Consider the following 20,270-nt stretch of genomic DNA (forward strand, 5'->3'; position numbering starts at 1 on the left):
GAGTTATTGATTATTGGGTTAATCTGAAGTTGATTGCTCTTAACAAACGACTAACGGTTAATTGATAAGTGGTCATTTTCTTCAAAAGTTTTATTTTGTATCAAGAGGGCCAAATGTCTTCCCATAATATAAAGGGTTGAATTTTTCAAATGCTGAATTTTAGCAAAGAATCACATTATACATTTTTTTGTCAGCTGTTACATATTGACTGAATAAACACAAAACTGTGGTTTTCTCACACTATCTAACTTGGACAACCCTAAAAATCAATCATTTATTGCCACAGTTTAAACTTGTATGATCTGAAGATAAACTTTAGCTTTAATTTGTGCGACTTTTTCCTCCTGTCAGACCGTCCTCAGCCACCAGAGGGCCCCGTAGTGTTCAATGAAGTCTACAGAAACTACATGGTCATCTCCTGGAACCCTCCTCTAGATGACGGCGGCTGCGCCATCTCCAACTACATCATCGAGAAGAGAGACACCAACAGAGACCTGTGGATGCCCGTCACCTCTTCCTCCACCAGAACCTCCTGCAAGGTCAGTTTTATTCTCCAAACTCTTGAGCAGAAAAAATACTTAAATAAATATACACAACCCAGAGATACAATAGGGTTTTTTCTGTATTTTCTGGTTTGGATGAATGTGAAAAAACAACGGCGTGGATAAATGATTTACTGTTATGCAAGATTATTTTATCAAGACTATATCCTTTTATAACTTGTTACCTTTTTTTTAAGCCGATTCAGTATTGAAGCCTTGTGCTCATTACCAAAGAAGAAGAACATCTGTATAAGGCAGCATTGGTTAGTTTTAGTCGTAAATAAGTACAAACTTTTTATACAGTTGGTTTTCTCAAATTAGCCCAGCCCTAAGCAGTTTCAAACATAATCTGTTTTACTTCAAATCAATCACAAATTTTCACATTTTATTGAATAAATAAAAGTGTTTGGAAAAGGTTAATTGCTGGGTTTCAGATGACGTAGCACCAATGTCTCCCAATGCAGATGGAGGGCCGGAAGTAAATGCAGCCCATTTATTTCTGTTGCTCCAGCATCAAAATGCCTAAAGTCTGTGTCCTGTACAGTTGTTCCAACCGTTCTAATAGAGAGAACGATAAACGTTATTTTTTCAAGATGCCTTGTGTGTTCCAGCCTATTTAGGGCGTTAGTATACTCGTTGTGATCAACTTTGCTTTGTTTTGAACTGGAGAAATCCCCTTCCTGGCCTTCATCTGAATTTTGCTTGTCATCCGGGTCACGTGTCTGAAACTGAGCAATAGTAGTAAGTCCTTCCAATAGGAGCCGAACCCCCTGCTGTCCACTAAATAGATTGCAAGCTCAGAATACTTTCTGTGGATCTTAGTGTCTAGGTCCTTCTAATAGTTTCAGCTAGAATAGAGAGAAAACCCATTTTCAGAAAAGTTACCAGAAAACTCTGGAAGCTTAAATGCTGAAAATTGGACAGTAGACAATTGGAGAGATTGACCACATGCCTGTTTGTTGCTGTGTCCTAATACAGGTGCCAAAGCTGATCGAAGGTCGTGAGTACATCATCCGGATCATGGCTCAGAACATGTACGGCATCAGTGACCCACTCCTGTCAGCGGAGACCAAAGCTCGAGATGTCTTCAGTAAGCTGATGCTGAATGAACAAATCCATTCTCCAGGTAGGATAAAAGTTAAAATGGTGTCTGACCATTATGTATGTATGCATTGCAGAGGTACCTGATGCGCCAAAGCAACCCACAGTGAAGGAAGTTTACCATGACTGCGCCCTGATCAGCTGGGAGCCACCTGCTGATGGAGGAAAACCAATCACAGGTTACATTGTGGAAAGGAAGGAGACCAAGGCCAGCAGGTACATTATCCCACAGCGCTGATAAGCAACAATTGTAACAGAGAAAATACAAGGTACAGCTACTTAGATGACCAAAACATTTCCAGGGAGATGGGAAGATTTCATTTTCCAGGCACATTATCCTCCACATGTAAAACTTCCATGTTTCAGATTATTAAAAAAAATGGGTGAAATGGTTATTTTTGCAGATGGGTTCGCTGCAACACAGAAAGAATCTACCCCAAAGTGGAGTACTGTGTGATGGAGCTGCTGCAAGGCTGTGAATACGAGTTTAGAGTCAGCGCTGAGAACGTAGTGGGAGCTGGCGACCCGAGTCCACCATCCAAACCAGTTTTTGCAAAGGATCCCATCGGTAGGCTCACGTTTTAAAACTTTCAATTTTATAAGCCTTATACAGTTAGCAGTAATAATGACTGAATAACTCTTCTGCCTCAGTGAAATCTAGTCCACCTGTCAACCTTTGCGCCATCGACTTCACCAAAGAGTCAGTGACTCTGTCCTGGGAGCCGCCCACCGACACCGGACGAGGCAAGATCTTCGGATACCTGCTGGAGTTCCAGAAGGCTGGGCAAGAGGAATGGAGCAAGGTGAGATTAAGGGTGTTTTACACCTTATAGGCCGGTAGACTCGGTTTGATCTGGGAACAAAAGTGCAGCATTTGCGGTTCACTTTTAAACTGCACTAAACTCTTTAAAAAAATTGTTCCCCTCTTCACCTGTGGGGGCGCTGCATCAAGAACCTCTGAAGGAAGCTTAACTTAGAAACAAAAAAAGTGGCATCAGATTTTAGTGATTGTAGTATTTCTTTTTTGTTGTTGGTAAAAGACTACAAGGCATTTCTTCTGCTAGTGCTAGACTCAGGCATTTTTTTGGTTATATTTACCCAGAATGCCCAGTGCTGTAGTCCACTTACTGCTTTTGGAGCAATCTTAGGTTTGCTTGGCATTCACACATGCATTCAAACTGCCCAAGAGTTCATTTTAGCTGAACCAAGACAGGTTTTTAGGCTTTTAATTTTTTTAATAAACATCAGAGTTTGAATTTACATTCACACCACCCCAAACGAAACGGACTTTCCACCCAAACAAATAAGATGTTTATTGAAGTGGCCTAAACAAGGCTGGTGTAAATGCACCATTTGTTTTTTATCTGAAGGACCTTATGTGCTTCTCCTTGGTCTTTGAGAAAAATAAGATGGTCAGCCTTCACCCTTCTTTGGCCAACAGGTGAACCAGACTCCAGATTCCTGCCAGGAGACCAGGTTTAAGGTGATAGACCTGGAAGATGGTGCTCTGTACCGCTTTAGAGTCATGGCTGTGAATGCAGCTGGAGAGTCTGACCCAACCAACCTGAAGGAGCCAATCAGAGTACAGGAGAGACTTGGTGAGTGAACAGCTTCTAAAACTATCTAACTCCACAACAAACTAAATTGTAGGTGATATTTATCATATTGGAAATAAATTGGCATAATTTGATATTTCTTATTGCAGAGCCTCCAGAGTTGATTCTGGATGCTGGAATGACCCGAGAGGTGAAGGCCATGGCTGGTACTCACATCACCCTGATGGCCACCATCAAAGGCGTGCCATTCCCCACAGTCACCTGGAAGAAGAACGATGCAGAGGTTCCTACCAGAGCTGACATTGAGACAAACCAGGCTGGTACAAAGCTGGAGATGAGATTCTGCAACCGTGGAGACTGCGGAGACTACACTCTGACGGTGGAAAACTCGGCCGGTTCCAAGACTGCTACCTGCACTGTGCTGGTTCTTAGTAAGTATGGCATTAAGGTAGACAAGGAACAATAATAGAAGTGTCACCTATAAATCATTCCTCATTTTCTTTCTATTATCTTAAGATAAACCTGGTCCTATTCAGCACCTCCGGGTGTCTGACGTCAGAAGTGACTCCGCCTACCTGTCATGGAAGGATCCGGAAGACAATGGCGGCTCACGCATCACTAACTTTGTGGTAGAGAAGAAAGACACTGCATCCACTCAGTGGGTTCCTGTCTGCTCCACCTCCAAGAAGCGCAGCATGATGCTAAAGCACCTGATGGAGGGCACATCCTACTCATTCAGAGTTGCTGCTGAAAACCACTATGGCCGAAGCGAATTTGTTGAGACACCAAAAGCTATAAAGGCAATGAACCCTCTCTGTAAGTATCAGAAAAGTAAATACTTATTCAATACATACTTTTTATAACTACTTTACCTTACTTACTTTACAATCTTGTCATTTTGTGCTTCAGTCCCTCCTGGTCCTCCTAAAGACCTGCATCATGCTGATGTGGACAAAACAGAGGTCTGGTTGGCCTGGAACTGGCCTGATCGCGATGGAGGAAGTGAGATCACTGGCTTCTTTGTGGAGTATCAGGAAGAAGGAGCCAAAGAGTGGGAAGAATGGAAGACTGTGAGCATCCCAGAGAGTCATGTTACCGGCTTGGAGGAAGGAAAGACTTACCGCTTTAGAGTGAGGACTGAAAATGCCATTGGCCTCAGTAGACCTGACACCACACTGCCCATCCTCTGCCAGGAGAAACTAGGTAGGCAGCAGAAAATAGACACCAATCGATACCCCAGTGTACAACTTTAGTTATTCTATTATTATCCATATGTCTTTGTTTGTGATACATCAAATTAACGTGAAAATGTAGAGTAATTTGTGGTTTTCTGTGTTCTCATAGTCCCTCCAATTGTCGAGGTAGATGTTAAGCTGATTGAAGGCATCATTGTGAAGGCCGGCACCACCATCAGGTTACCAGCTATAATGAGAGGAATCCCTGTTCCCTCTGCCAAGTGGTCCATTGACGGGGAGGAAATCACGAGCCAGGGCAACATCAAAATCGATACTGACAATTTCTCAACTGTGCTCAACATCAACGAGTGTACCAGGAACCACACAGGCACCTACCTGCTCACTGTGTCCAATGCGGCAGGGACGAAAACCGTGGCCCTGAGTGTAACTGTTTTGGATGTTCCAGCTGCACCTATTGGACCCGTCAACATCATGGAAGTCACTCCAGACTCCATGACGATCGAATGGCGCCCTCCCAAGGATGATGGCGGAAGCCCTGTCACCAACTACATTGTGGAAAAACGAGAGTCCAACAAGGAGACTTGGGGAGGCGTTAGCTCTGGCAGCCTTGAAACTCAGCTCAGGATTACTCGCCTGCAGAAAGGAACAGAGTATGTGGTTCGCATTCGTGCCGCAAACAAGATGGGAGTGGGTGCTCCACTGGAGAGCAAGCCAACAGTGGCTGAACACACTTTCATGCCACCCAGTCCACCTGGTAAACCACAGCATTATGAGCTGTCTGAGGATGCTGTTACAATCGGATGGACCATGCCTCTAGCTGATGGTGGCAGCCAGATCACTGGCTACCTCATAGAGCGCAGACACAAGGGAGGAAAATGGATCCGTGTTAATAGGACCCCATGCAAGGACCTCCGATACAGAGTCCAGGGTCTGTTTGAAGGAAGTGAATATGAATTCAGGGTGTTTGCAGAGAATATTGCTGGCTATAGTGGTCCTTCTCCTACCTCTGACCCTTGCAAGCCTTGCAGACCCATCTCCGTCCCAAGCTCTCCTATAAATCCCAAAGTTAAGGATTACAGTAAGAACACTGCTGACCTGGTCTGGACCAAACCCTCCAGAGATGGAGGCAGCCCCATCCTTGGCTACACAGTAGAAATGAAGAAAGCCGATACCGAGGACTGGAAGACAGTAAACCTGGATGACCTCATCAAGCTGTGTGCTTACAGGGTGAAGGGTCTGGAAGAAGGTGTGAGCTACAGTTTCAGAGTCTATGCTTCAAACATGATTGGAGACGGAGAGCCAAAAGAAATGCCACAGTCAATCACTGCTCAGGATATCCTCATCCCTCCTGAGATTGAAATGGAGGCTACCTGTCGCGATAGATTAACCGTGCGTGTCGGCCACAACATCAACATCATTGGCTACATCAAGGCCCGTCCTGATCCTGAGGTCATTTGGTCAAAGGAGGAGACAGTTATGGAGAACAGCAAACGAGTGACCATCATCCAGAACCTCCCGGTGGTTCACCTCAGGGTAAAAGAAGCTACGAGGAATGATCATGGAAAATACACACTGAAGGCTTCAAATGAGGGTGGTGAGGCTTCCTGCACCATCACAGTTAATGTGCTGGACAGACCAAGTCACTGCCAGAATCTGCACATAACCTATGCCACCAAGGACTCATGTATGGTCAACTGGGAGGCACCCATTGACAATGGTGGGTCTGAGATCACCAATTACATTGTGGAGTGCCGTGAGCCCAGCATTAGCATGTGGTCCATGATCTCTTCCAACTGCACCAATCGCAAGATCAAAGCCAAACTGATGGAGGGCCATGAGTACCTGTTCCGCGTCTGCGCCGTCAACAAGCTGGGACCTGGCCCCAGTGTGGAGATCAAGACCCCTCTGCTGGCCATCGACCCCATTGAGAAGCCTGGTGAGCCGGAGAACTTTAGAGCCACCGACATTGGTAAAAACTTTGTCTATCTGAGATGGAGGAAGCCCGACTATGACGGTGGCAGCCCCAACCTCTCGTACAATCTGGAGTGCAAACACAAAGATGCTGAACAGTGGGAGAAACTCAACACTAGCACACTAACGGATACCTTTTTCTTGGCTGCCAAGTTGGTTGAAAACCAAACCTACACATTCAGGTAAATTAAAACTTGATTATATTTCTAAGAAATATTCTTTGTTTAGTACATTTTTACTAGGACTGGATGATATGACTGAAAAACATATCACAATAATTTTGTTTTTGTTTTAGCTATCTAAGATACAACTAAAATAGTGGCGTGACCTTCTGTTTTACCCACAGTTTACACTTTACGCTGCTGTTTTTTAATTTTAAGCAGTTGTAAGGCACAATAGCAAAACATGAAACTATTGCTGCACAAGTTACTCAACAACTTGTTGCTAGGTAAGCCAACATCGAGTGAGTTAGTTGATGCCACCAGCCTTGCTTAGTGAGAGAATCAATGGTTAGAGGTTTTCCTCTGCCTACATTCCCCAGAATGCTGTGTGGTTCTGGATTGGAGTTCAGTGAAATCATTGAACATTTTATCAGACGTATTTTCTGTTGGTGTAGATCGCGTCTTGATCACAATATAAATTATTAATTTATTCTCCAGCCCTAGCTTTTACTGAGAGATGTAACTTTTTTTCTTGTGATTTCTTCCCTAGTACTTTAACAAGTGTTTTTGAAAATAAAAGTTTTGTATTTTTTATTCAGGGTACAGACTGTGAATGAAGGCGGAGAAAGTGCATGGGTGAAGATCCCTGACATTGTGGTGAGGGAGGAGATCCAGAAGCCAGTCATTGACCTGAAGGTAGCTGGAATTGTGACAGTGAAGGCTGGAGAGTCAGTCAGGATGGAGGCTGCCCTGAGAGGAAAACCGCAGCCTGAAGTCAAATGGACAAAAGACAAAGCTGTGGGAGACAATCCCAGAATGAGCTATGAAACTGGTTCAGATTATTCCAAATTTCTTCTGACCAAGTCCAGACGCTCAGACACCGGCAAGTACGTCATCACTGCGACTAATACAGCTGGCACCTTCACAGCTTACGCAAACGTCAACGTCTTGGATGTGCCTGGACCAGTGAGGAACCTGAGGATCACCGGCATCGGAGCTGACAAATGCAGAGTGGTGTGGGACGGTCCAGAGGACGACGGAGGCTGCGAAGTGGACAGTTACATTTTGGAGAAATGTGAGACCAGGAGAATGGTCTGGTCCACATACTCCGCCTCTGTAGTCACTCCTTACTGTAACGTCACCCGACTGGTGGAAGGTAATGAGTACATCTTCAGAGTGAGAGCAGAGAACAAGATGGGAACTGGCCCTGCCATGGAAAGCAGACCTGTAACTGTCAAGACTCAGTTCAACAGACCTGGACCCCCCGACACCCCTGAAGTTACTAAGGTAAAGTAAAGGTCTCTGTTTGAAAAGGTTGTAGCTGTAGAAACTAGGGATGCAAGTTATCGATTAATAGGTTAATCTTAAAAACTCTGAGTTTTCTCCTGCACCAAGAGGACAAAATTTTTCACAATATGCTGAATTTTAAAAGAGCTGATTGACTTTTAACATTATTTTGTGAAAGCCATGTTAAATACTTACCGAATAAACAGAAAATTATGGTTTTTGTATATTATTAAACTTAGGTATATTTATAAGATATAACAAAACAGAAAAATTTTAAGTTGCTGAATAAAAAAAATTGAAGATGAAATGAATATAATGTACACTTAATTCCTTATGAACAGAGATGTTTATGCAGAAGAACCGTCTGTTGCTCTTGAATGAATGTTAAAACTTTGCTCCATAAAATGCATTAACTCAGAAAAAGCCCTCAAAATCAACCTTGCTTATTGGCATCATGTTTTTTTTCATCATGTTATAATTTTTCTCCGTTATCCCCTTCACTTTTCTGTTAACAACACATCCTGGCTTTTGTGGTACATCAATAATCTTTAAACGAGATGTTGACACTGCTCCGCCATGCAACGTGGCTGAAAATCTTAAGGCAATGACTTGAGGGGCTTGTCGAGTTTTTATATTTCAAAACGAAACCACATAAAGTGCATTTTGCATCCCACACCGCACTCTGTTTGGACCGCTTAGCTTTCCCATTTTTGTATCCCTCCGCCATGTTTGTTTCTCTTACAATTGGCTCCGCTTAAGTATGACCAGTGATGCCCTCTGCTGGATGGAGCCCAAATTACAACACTGAAAGAATGTCTAAGCAGATACGTTAGTTAATCAATTGGAACTCATTGTAATGTAATAAACAGTAAGTTGATTCATTGTTTGCATCCCTACTAGAAGCCAGTTCCTTGGTCGCTGAACCATTTGCTGTTTTTGTGATGCAGGTCAGTAAGGAGGAGATGACTGTGGTCTGGGCTCCACCTGAGAACGATGGAGGAAAGTCCATCACCGGCTACATTCTGGAGAGGAAGGAGAAGCGGGCGGTGCGCTGGGTGGCTTGCACGAAGAGCCCCATCTCTGAAAGACGCATGAAAGTGACAAACCTGATTCCAAACCATGAATACCAGTTCAGAGTGAAAGCAGAGAACGAGGTCGGCCTTGGAGAACCAAGCAAACCCTGCAGACCTGTTGCAGCCAAAGATCCTATTGGTTCGTTCAGCTCACCCTACAGTCTGCAATGTCTCCTCTTTGCTTTTCCATTCATCACTGTCTTATGTTTTCTCCTCTACCTTCAGAACCACCTGGACCACCAGGAGGCCTGAAGGTTTCTGACAGCACAAAGACCTCCATTACCCTGTCCTGGTCTAAACCCGTGTACGACGGCGGCGCCCCCATTATTGGCTACAGCCTGGACTTGAGGCTGAAGAGCGACGCCGACCCAGAGAAACCCTCAGAGGGCTGGAAGAGAATCGATACCCGTGGCCCGCTGGTGATCACAGAGTTCACTATCGGCCAGTTGGATGAGAAACAGGAGTATGAGTTCAAAGTCTCCGCCCAAAACCAGGTGGGCTGGGGTCGCCACGCCTACCTGAAGGAGGCAGTGTCTCCCAAGGAGATCCTTGGTGAGTCTATGCACTTAAAAGGCTGTATAATTGTGGAAACCTCGGACAAAAATGCGGAATTTAACAAACAAAATGTAATCCACAAAAAAAAACAGAATTGGGGGATAATAGCAAGTTTTATGAAAATGACAGAAAACTTTTCTTTTTGTCAGCACAAACAGTGGAAGTGCAAGAATTAGATGACTATTCATAAAGAAGCTAGTTAGCTAGCTACAGTTAGTCATGTCTCCTAAATCTTTAACATTTAAATAAATAAGTGGAAGCGGCGGTTGAAGGTAATTATTCAAACATATATTCCTTTTGGAAAAGAATGAAACAAACTGCTCATTTTTGGTAAAGCAACGCAAACAGCTCAAAATAAAAAAACTTAACAATCATTACTTCAATGGAGACTCCTGTGACAAAAAAAGAACAACAACAAATGTCCAGGTCATTATGGAACTGTGCACATTTTTTTACTTCTTAACTTTTATTTTAATTTGACAAATATTTCAGAGTTCAACTCTAAAGCATTTTTAAAGGGCAAATTTTCTTTTATGTTAAAAACAAGATTCATTGTTTTGCACATACAGTGCAAAAACATAAGTATTTTTGTTGCACTTTTTAGTACAAATATCTTAGTACACTTGAGGTAAAATAAAATTCTTACAAGTAATTTTCAGCAAGATGTAGTGTCTCAATATTGAAAAAAAACATACTAGTTACACTGACAGATTATTTAATTTGTAACATGAAAAAATATCTTGCTATAAGTGAAATAATCTCCCAGTGGAAAAAGTTTTTTTTTCGTCAATATTAAGGAATTATTAACTTGTAAGTGTAGTAAAATATGTACACCAAAAGGTGCATGAAGTCACAGAGTTATTTGTGCTTTCATGACAACAGAGGCCCCTGAAATCGAGCTGGATGCCAGTTTGAGGAAAGGCCTCGCCGTCAGGGCTGGGTGTCCCATCCGGTTGTTTGCTGTGATCAGAGGAAGGCCGGCACCCAAGGTGACCTGGAAGCGCCTGGGTGTGGACAACGTCATACGCCGAGGTCACGTGGACCAGGTCGACACCATGTGCTTCCTGGTGATCCCTGAGAGCACCAGAGAGGATTCTGGGAGATATGCACTGACTCTGTCTAACACGGCTGGAGAGAAAGCAGTGTATGTCCGAGTCAAAGTTCTTGGTAAGAACAGGAAACCATTGAAAGGCTCAAACTGTTGCTTGTCTTATAGACTCGTTGCATGTTATTGTTCACATCTGGAAATTTCACACATGCTCATAACACAAAAGGGCAAAAAGACGATTCTTTTACTTTCCTTACATGGTCGTGTTGTCGCGATAGAACAATTTTGTTAACAAAATGAAACCTGGAGATGTAGGTATTAATAATTCAGCTCAGTGCATCACAACAAAGGTAAAATAACACAGAAAACCATTGAAGAACAACTCAAAGACACTTTTTTCTTGCTCTCTGTGTCGGTTACGCTGCACACAGACCTGTTAGTATGACAACAACTCCACTAATGTATCAAGATTCAATACGAAAAACAAAAACATTTCCAACACAAAGAATAAAACATTCATTCTGTTACAGTTCTATGTTTTTAAGCTTTATGTTTATTTTGTAATTATTAATAAGTGATCGTCTGAACACAGCTGTGCTAGATTAGCTAATTTAAACATGTTGATCTGTCACAGAGTTCAGTCTGTGGGTCGGATTCTTTTTCTTGTTTTTAATGGAACCAAAACTCACCAAATTCACCAAACCTTAACATCTACATGTTAAGGTTTTCAAAGTCAAGCTAGCATAACTGACCTACTTCCCTTTTTTCAATTAAAACTTTTTCCTAATTGTATTATTGACAGTTTGATCCACAGAAACCATGGCGTCCTTTTTTCTTTTATATGTCATGCATAGGTTTAAGTTTTAACATGGTATGATGACAACCTGACAGCTAAAACCAATGATTGTCATCGTCAGCAAATAGCTTCTTGCCCTCTAGCAGGTAGCCAGGCGGAAGGATCTTGGACACGGGATGACACATTGCAACTTGTCTATAAAATATACCTGATCTTTATCAACTAAATTGATTTCTAACTCTATCTAGACACTCCTGGTCCGGTTGGCGGCTTGGACGCTACCAACATAACTAAGACAACCGCTCAACTCTCCTGGTTGCCTCCGGAAAATGATGGTGGCAGCCCCATTATTAATTACATTGTGGAGAAACGGGAAGTGGATAGAAAGACTTGGACCAAATGCATAGAGGACCTGAAGAAAACCAGCTTCAAGGTGACCAGCATGACGCCAGGCATCGAGTATTACTTCAGAGTCATGGCGTGCAACAAATACGGAATTGGAGTTCCTCAGGATTCTCCCAGGTCCTATCTGGCTGTGGATCCTATAAGTGAGTATGGCCTACAAAAAATGATGTGGATTGATTTTATTTATTTAATTTTTGTCTAATGATTGCCTACATTTAAATCAAGGTGAGCCGGACCCACCTAAGAAGATGGATGTGTTGGAGATCTCAAAGAACAGTGCCACGTTGGGCTGGCTGAAGCCCCTCAGAGACGGAGGAGCTAAGATCAACGGTTATGTCGTTGATTATCAGGAAGAGGGAGCTCCCGAGGACAAGTGGACACCTTACTCTGTCGTCAAAGATCTGACCATTGTGGTGGTTGGTCTGAAAGAAGGAACGAAGTACAAGTTCAGAGTGGCAGCAAGGAACTCGGTCGGAGTAAGCTTGGCTCGCGAGGCGGAGGGAGTGTTTGAGGTCAAGGAGCAGCTCAGTAAGTAGATCAGCTTATCTGCAAAATAACAGATTCTTGTGAACACTGGTTTAGTTGTCGCTGCTCCTCATGTAGCAACCTCAGCGAACCCCAACCCATTACCTAGCAACCCAAACTGAGCTCCAACACGTTTGATCAGCTGGTTTTACTGCTGTATGTTCTATACAATGGCTGCTGGAAAACACAAGTGTTTTGTTGTTGACTTGCTATCCAGAAGCCACTTACTGCAATCTTGTTGATTGTGCAGGAGGCTCCACTTCTGTTTTTCTTTGATGCATCATTGCATCTGTTTGCAGCCATTTTCATGTATGTGTGTAAACGTTGGGGCATGGTAAGCAGCAGATTATTGGCGTAAAATTTCCAGAAACTTTACTCAAATAAGAGTAACAATATTTCATAATAAAGTAACAAAAGTAAAAGTAAAAAGTAGACCTATCCAAACCTGTCAGAGGAAGCATAATAGGTCACCTTTAATATTTTCTTTGCTTTCAGTGGCTCCAAAGATCATCATGCCCGAGATTGTTACGGTGAGGGCCGGATCGAAAATGGTGATTGAGGGCATTGTGGCTGGTAAACCGGCTCCTTTCTGCAAGTGGAAGCAGGGCAACGAGGACGTACTGACCTCAGATCGCCTGTCGGTCGTAAAGACTCTGACAACCTGTACCCTCATCATCAAGAACGTGAACAGAAAGGACAGCGGCTACTACAGCCTGTCTGCCGAGAACAGCACAGGCAAAGTCAACCAGATCCTCAGATGCATCGTCCAGGGTCAGCTTCTGTCACCGTCACTGCTTCTGACAACATAGCATTGACATATTTAAATTATTTAATCAATAACAACATCCTCTCCATTTCTCAGACATCCCTGGACCTCCAGGTGGCCCTCTGGAGATCTCAGAATTGGATATTGATGCTTGCACGCTGCTCTGGAACTCCCCGGAGGAAGATGGGGGCAGCAACATCACCAACTACATTGTGGAGAAGTGTGACATCAGCCAGGGTGACTGGATCACCGTTTCAGTTTCCTGCACCAAGACCAGCTTCCGAATGACCAAACTTACAACTGGAAAGGAGTACTGGTTCAGGGTCCGGGCTGAGAACAAGTCCGGCATCTCTGAGCCCCTCTACTCTGAGAAGATGATTGCCAGACATCCGTTTGGTGAGTTCCTTTCATTGTAAGGTGAATAGGGGTAAGATGAACCATTTTATATCCAACCATTGGAATATTTGATAAATCAATTACTTGTGTAATTGTTAGTTATAGCCTTCGTAGTAAGTTTATGGCCAAATGGCTCAATTTACCTCAAAGCTACAATTTTGACTTTATGTCTTTGATTTATGACCTCATATTGTAGCTCTATATATAAAGCAAATTTAAAATATTTACTAAGGTCTAAAGTCAGTTACTATGAAATTTATGCTAGACTAAAATCCTTTTCAAGAGTGAAAAAAATTTTTTTTAAGAAATAAAAATCTACTAAACACTTTACCCAGGAGGTTTGGTCACATAATCAAATGTTTTTTTATTGTTTTCTAGCAATAAGGGGTGACTCAACTTTCCTACCTTTTCAGATGTGATGTTATGTTTTAACGTTTTGGGGGTTTTTTTCTCCTAGATCCTCCAAGTGAACCCAGAAACCTGCAGATCAACAAGATCAACAAGGACTTTGTCATTCTGTCTTGGGAGCGTCCCAGCAGCGACGGTGGAAGCCCCATCACTGGTTTCTGCATAGAGAAGAAGGAGAGGAACAGCCTGCTGTGGGTGAAGGCTAACGAGTCTGTGGTCAAAGCCACGCAGTACACCTGCACCGGCCTCATCGAGGGCCTGGAGTACACCTTCAGGGTGTCGGCCTACAACATGGCTGGACAGGGAAAACCCTGCAAACAGACCGACTTCATCACCGCCAGAACTGCAATTGGTAAATAAATCTGTTCTTACCTCAGTTTCTAATTAGAAAAAGAAAAGGCCAGCAATTTTTTTTTTATTTCAATAGAACGTCAGCGCAAAATCAAACAAAACTATATAGAGAATATGACTATCATGTTCATACAATATAAATTTGTGCAAATATTTTCTCACTATAACAACTTAAATGTCTTCTTTGGTAGCATAATGCATTGTAACATGAATTATTCTTCCAGATTAATCATTAAGTTACTTCATTATTGTTGATTACTTTTATGCTTATTTTTAGTAAACATAACTGATGATGATGTATGATCTGTTGGGATATTTTCAGTGGCGTGCTCAGACATTTTGGGGGTCAGGTGCTCATGAGGTAAAATGGGAACCTTAGTAAAGAGATTTCTTTAAAATAGAAAAGCTTGATCATCATATTGTTTAAAATCAATAACCAAATGCTGTCTTGTACGACGGAGTGTTAGGGCCACGCTAAGAAAATAGAAAACTAAAATCCTGAGAATAAAGTCATAAACTTACCAGAATAAAGTCAACATTATAAAATAAAGTTGTATGAAAAGGAAATCTTAATATTATGGCCTTATTCTCCTTCTAGTGTTAATATGTGCACAATCCTGCATACTTTACCAACTGGGTTGAAGTAAGTGCTCTAGGATTGTGGCAAGGATAACCCAAACAAGTCTGGTTTCGCTTTAGATTCATCATTTAAAATTCATGTTAAAGAGGATCAAAACCAGACAACATTGCTCATGTGAAACCCTTCTATTTTCCTTCCAGACCCACCAGGTAAACCCGAAGCAATGGATGTGACCAAGAACTCTGTCTCATTGGTCTGGAGCCGTCCCAAACATGACGGTGGCAGCAAGCTGATTGGCTACCATGTGGAATACACTAAGGTGCCAGAGGACAAATGGACTTGCTGCAACGCCAACTGCATGAACATCCGGACTGAGAGCTACGTGGTTCAGGGCCTGGAGGAGGGTCAGAGGTACCAGTTCAGAGTCATTGCCAAGACTGCCATCAACGTCAGCCTCCCGTCTGAGGTGTCGGATCCCATTGCTGTCATTGCTGAGAATGGTACGGTTCTGCTCAACATTAAACCCGTAAAGAACAAATCAGATCCAATGGCGGGTCTTGAACTTCCTCCCTCTGTCTGCTGTACAGTTCCTCCCCGCGTTGAACTGGGCGTCAACATGAAGAGCCTCATTGTGGTAAAGGCAGGCGACAACGTCTTCCTGGACGCTGAGGTTCATGGCAAACCCCTGCCTAAGGTGAGCTGGAAGAAAGACGGTGCGCCACTGGTGATCGCAGAGGGAATGAAGGCAACGCAGAAGAAACACGTTCATCTGCTGGAGCTCTACTCAGTCACCAGGAAGGAGACTGGAGACTACACCGTCCTCGCTGAAAACCTGAGTGGTAGCAAGTATGCCACCATTAAGGTCAAGGTGCTGGGTAAGCTGCAGTAAAAACAGTGATGTTAATGGCGTGATTAATCGTTATTAATCGATTATTGATTGCTCCCTTAGGGTTGTGTAATTCCAATTATTTGTTCTTCATAAAGATTTTATTGTGGGCTCCCTAACTGTTTGTGGGGTCCCTTAGCTTTAAAAATAACTTTGTATCATTTTGCCTGAAGTTAATTAAATAAAATCCATGTTTAGGATTATAGAAGAAGCAAGTACAAATATTTGCAAAATGTTCCATTTTTGTATCCAATTAATCATCAGAATAATCAATAACCAAAATAATCCTTAGTTTCAGCCCTACTGAAAAGCTCAACAAGCCTTAAATGCATTCATATTTGAAATTCAACCTTTCTTCTTCCTGCTCTGCAGACAAACCCGGCCCTCCAGCCTCAATAAAAATCGCCAAAGTGTTCGCTGACCGTGTGAAGATTCGCTGGGAGCCTCCACTCGCAGATGGAGGATCTGAAATCACCAACTACATTATTGAGAAGCGTGAAACCAGCAGGGCCAACTGGGCGCTGGTAACCGCTAACATCCACGGCCACATCACCGACTGCTCAGTGGAAAAGCTCATCGAGGGTCATGAGTACCAGTTCAGAGTGAGTGCTGAGAACCAGTACGGTGTGGGAGACGCCACCATGACTGACGCCGTAACCGTGAAGAACCCATACGGTAAGAATACATTTTTCTATTTTTGTTTGTATGAGTAAAACTGTTTATCTGAAAAACTTTGCAGACAGAATATGTGAATGTCTTAATGTAAGTTTTAGTTGAACCCAGAAAGACCATCATTGGGGAATATATATAAAATATAATGCAATTTTCTGTACCCTCCTCCTGACTGATACTTGTCTTTTGATGCTTTTTAAACTTTATTTTAAGTTTGAAATGCTCTCTTAATAGCTCTATGTTGTTTTTTCTTACAGTGTGAATACCTTTTTAAATTTCAAATATGACATTTGAACAATTTGAAACCACTTGCTCCATTCTTTTTGGTTGTGCAGGAGGCTCCATTTCTGCTTTTCAAATATGTATTACTGTATAATTGCACATCTAATTTAAATTCCCTTTGGGATCAACCTAGTATTTTTTAATTGAATTTGAATTGAATGGGTTTGTAGGTATTTTTATTTTTAGTTGAATTGAAGGGACGTGACCCGCAGCAGCTTTTTTGTATTTAAAGTGACAAGACACTTTATAGGTTTTGTATTGCCTACAAAACTGTCCTTTCCTGTTCAAGGAAGCATAATAGGTGTCAGTTCAGAGTTGCTTGTCAATCTGGTCTTCAGTATGACCAGTATGGATCAGTATGTCCACATCTGATGGAAGAGACTCTCATGCCTTTTTCTCTTCCATCAGATGTTCCTGGGCCATGTGAGCCACCGGTCATTACCAACATCACCAAGGACTCCATGACAGTCAGCTGGAAAGCCCCCGCCAATGACGGCAAAGCTCCCATCCTGGGTTACCTGGTGGAGAAGCGTGAGGCCACAGAGTTGGCCTGGGCTAAGGTTAACCGCCGACCCGTTATCGACAGAACCATCAAGGCAGTTCAGCTGACTGAAGGCTCAGAGTACGAATTCAGAGTCATCGCCTTGAACAAGGCCGGCCTGGGCAAACCCAGCGATCCGTCCAACGCCGCTCTGGCTGTTGACCCCGTCTGTGAGTGTCTGATTGGCAGAAAACCGTAACTGAAAATATCCCTGATGTTTGTCAGACTTATAAGCTTTGTGTGTTATTCTTAAGATCCGCCTGGCCCACCTGCGTTCCCCAAGGTGGTGGACTCTACCAAGCATTCGATCAGCCTCAGCTGGACCAAACCAGCTTACGATGGTGGCTGTGAGATTATTGGATATCTGGTGGAGTGCAAGCGAGCCGACGCCGAGGAGTGGACCAAGTGCAACGTCCCGAAGAAACTCCAGGCCACCAAATTTGTGGTGACCAGCCTGATGGAAAACACAGAGTACCAGTTCAGAGTCATTGCCGTCAACAAGATTGGCTACAGCGACCCCAGCGAGGTTCCTGGGAACCACATGGCCAAGGATATCCTGAGTACGTTCATCAGATGTTTGTTGTGTGTAGGCCTGTCACAATAAGTAATAAGTCAATTAATCACGATAAATTAAAATGAGCTCTGTCATTGAAAAGCCGCTATTTTGAAAAACACTGGAAGCATTTGACACCCAGTATGAAGTAGTTAGTTTGCACTATCCGTCACTTTGCCTGTTTTCCCTGCCTAAGCTGAATTTGAAATGCAGTTTTGATACTGAGACTTTATAATCCATTTGGATTCTTGTTTTGTTTTTTCTTTTGTATATTTAAAATGTTTTCCAGTCCCAGTGTTAAATATTCTTTAGAAATTACAATTTTTTTTAAATCTTTGAGTGAGTATATTTGCATTTACAAGCCATTATTATTATTATATTAGTTGAAAAGAGTCTCAAAATGACAATATTATAGTTTATTGCAATAATTTCTGGGACAATTTATTGTCTGTAAAATGACTTAAAGGTGGGGTAGCCAACATATTTTAATAATCTGTCTCTCTGCAGTTGCCCCTGAAGGTGAGCTGGATGCTGATCTGAGGAAGGCTTTGGTTCTGCGAGCCGGCATCACCATGAGGCTGTACGTCCCACTGAGGGGACGCCCGGCGCCCAAGGTGACATGGACAAAGGTGGACGCCAACCTGAAGGAGAGGCAGGGCCTGCTGATCAAGACGTCCGACTGGGACACCCTGCTAATGATTGAGGACATTAACAGATATGATGCAGGCAAATATGTCCTGTCTCTGGAGAATAGCAGTGGATCTAAGAGCTACACCATCATTGTTAAAGTCCTCGGTAAGGGTTTGTCTGAGTACACACACTGCAAACAGTTAGGGTTTAATCAGAGGCGTTGCACTACAGTGAATAAATGTAAACCTGGATTTGTTTTGAACTGTTGTTAAAAAAAAGAGCAGTTACAGAAACACATTTATGTTAAGCTTCAACAAATATGATTACACTACAAAAACACAAAATCTTCCCAAGTATTTTTGTCTAGTTTGTAGTGCAAATATCTCACTATACTTAGCATAAAACAAACTAACTTACAAATATCTTTTCAGCAAGGTATAGGAATATTATATTGCTAAAAAGAAAGTACCAGTTCTACAGGCAGATTATTTCACAAGATCAACAAAATACCTTGTTAAAAGTGAAATAATCTGCAAGTGAAACTAGAATTTTCTTTTTCAACAATGTTGAAGAATTATTGACTAAAAACAACCTCCTATAAGTAATTGAAAAGTTACTTGCAAGTTAGTTTTGTTTTATTTCAAGTCCACTAGAAACTAAAGTACTTGGAAAGATTTTGTGCTTTTGTACTAGATCCCTGAAGGTGTGTTTATTTTTATCTGACACCAAGACGTCCACAACAGATCCTTTAATTACGGCAAGTTATAAGGTGTAGCCTTCATGAAATCAAATCTATGAAATCAAATCGCCTGTCAGTGGTCATAATGTTGTGCTCATTTAATGCATGTAACCTAATGTAAATTAAAATTACCATTTAGGTTTCTATTTTTATTACTTTGATACCCTGATCAGCTGACTAAAGTTTTCTGCTGCTCCTCCCCACTCAGACTCACCTGGACCACCTGCCAACCTGACTGTGAAGGAGACCTCCAGGACCCACGCCTGGATAAGCTGGGAGCCACCGCTGATCGATGGTGGAAGTCCAGTAAAAAGCTACGTTGTGGAGAAACGTTTGGCTGAGAGGAAGGCGTGGACCTGCGTCTCCGCTGAGTGCCACAAGACTTCCTTCAGGATCACCAATCTGGAGCCGGGTCAAGCATACTGCTTCAGAGTTCTGGCTGAAAACGCTTATGGCATCGGAGAGGGCTGCGAGACGGCAGGCAGCGTCCGGGCCTCCGGTAACGATTTATTATACTTCAGATAAGCGATTTTAGTCGACCATCTGAATCCAAAATTATTCATTCAATCAGAAACGTACATTAAAAATTTGGATGTGGAATTAACTTTAGTAATTTAAAGGACAATTAAGCCATTAAAGAGGGGACGTATTATACAAAATTCACATTTTGACATATACAAAATTCACATTTTGACATTTTTACACTTCCATTTTGAACCCGTTATCTACCAACCCCAGCGGGGTTACTAGGTCTGTCACCTAGTAACCCAAGCTGAGCTCCATCATGATTGGTCAGCTGGTTTTACCGCTGTATGTGCTGTACAAGACGAGTGTTTTGTTGTTGACTTACCATTCAAAAACCACCTGTTGCATTCTTGTTGGCTGTGCAGGAGGTTCCACTTCTGCTTTTCAAAAATGTATGTATGGTTGTACCTTTTTCGGAGGTTTCTGTGTGATTTCTTTTAGCAGTTCTTGGTGCACCGCCACCACAGGCGAGTGGGTGAACAGGTTTTTCAATTAGTTTGGTTCGTTTGACACAGTGCAGTGTGAAAGCGAACCACACCAGCTTAATAATAAATGTTGCAATTTTGGTCCCAAATCGAGTGGCATCTACCGGTCTATCAGGTAGAAAACACCCAAAGAGTTTCATGTTCCATTCAGATCTAAAAGAAAATACATTCATATGTCTTCACATTTGGAGGTTTCTTTGTATTCAAGTTTCTTAAGAGCTATGCACTGGAACTAATATA

General features: G+C 42.5%; 1 protein-coding gene across 1 annotated transcript in view; it reads left to right on the top strand.

The window, feature by feature from the left end:
- Nucleotides 1–20,270, top strand: part of ttn.2 (titin, tandem duplicate 2) — a 219,590-nt gene that overhangs the window by 148,728 nt on the left and 50,592 nt on the right. The window contains exons 178-203 of the mRNA XM_032568351.1: nucleotides 352–539; nucleotides 1,521–1,632; nucleotides 1,721–1,859; nucleotides 2,048–2,211; nucleotides 2,295–2,446; nucleotides 3,085–3,241; nucleotides 3,349–3,630; nucleotides 3,716–4,015; nucleotides 4,109–4,402; nucleotides 4,544–6,548; nucleotides 7,127–7,814; nucleotides 8,762–9,026; nucleotides 9,113–9,439; nucleotides 10,325–10,609; nucleotides 11,535–11,834; nucleotides 11,917–12,219; nucleotides 12,712–12,987; nucleotides 13,079–13,378; nucleotides 13,836–14,138; nucleotides 14,918–15,217; nucleotides 15,305–15,592; nucleotides 15,976–16,278; nucleotides 16,966–17,268; nucleotides 17,353–17,658; nucleotides 18,159–18,446; nucleotides 19,229–19,519. Of these exons, the coding sequence (XP_032424242.1) occupies nucleotides 352–539; nucleotides 1,521–1,632; nucleotides 1,721–1,859; nucleotides 2,048–2,211; nucleotides 2,295–2,446; nucleotides 3,085–3,241; nucleotides 3,349–3,630; nucleotides 3,716–4,015; nucleotides 4,109–4,402; nucleotides 4,544–6,548; nucleotides 7,127–7,814; nucleotides 8,762–9,026; nucleotides 9,113–9,439; nucleotides 10,325–10,609; nucleotides 11,535–11,834; nucleotides 11,917–12,219; nucleotides 12,712–12,987; nucleotides 13,079–13,378; nucleotides 13,836–14,138; nucleotides 14,918–15,217; nucleotides 15,305–15,592; nucleotides 15,976–16,278; nucleotides 16,966–17,268; nucleotides 17,353–17,658; nucleotides 18,159–18,446; nucleotides 19,229–19,519 (8,919 nt within the window). The remainder of the gene's footprint in view (nucleotides 1–351; nucleotides 540–1,520; nucleotides 1,633–1,720; nucleotides 1,860–2,047; nucleotides 2,212–2,294; nucleotides 2,447–3,084; nucleotides 3,242–3,348; nucleotides 3,631–3,715; nucleotides 4,016–4,108; nucleotides 4,403–4,543; nucleotides 6,549–7,126; nucleotides 7,815–8,761; nucleotides 9,027–9,112; nucleotides 9,440–10,324; nucleotides 10,610–11,534; nucleotides 11,835–11,916; nucleotides 12,220–12,711; nucleotides 12,988–13,078; nucleotides 13,379–13,835; nucleotides 14,139–14,917; nucleotides 15,218–15,304; nucleotides 15,593–15,975; nucleotides 16,279–16,965; nucleotides 17,269–17,352; nucleotides 17,659–18,158; nucleotides 18,447–19,228; nucleotides 19,520–20,270) is intronic.

Source organism: Xiphophorus hellerii, chromosome 7 (assembly GCF_003331165.1).
Source record: "Xiphophorus hellerii strain 12219 chromosome 7, Xiphophorus_hellerii-4.1, whole genome shotgun sequence".
Lineage (NCBI taxonomy): Eukaryota > Metazoa > Chordata > Actinopteri > Cyprinodontiformes > Poeciliidae > Xiphophorus > Xiphophorus hellerii.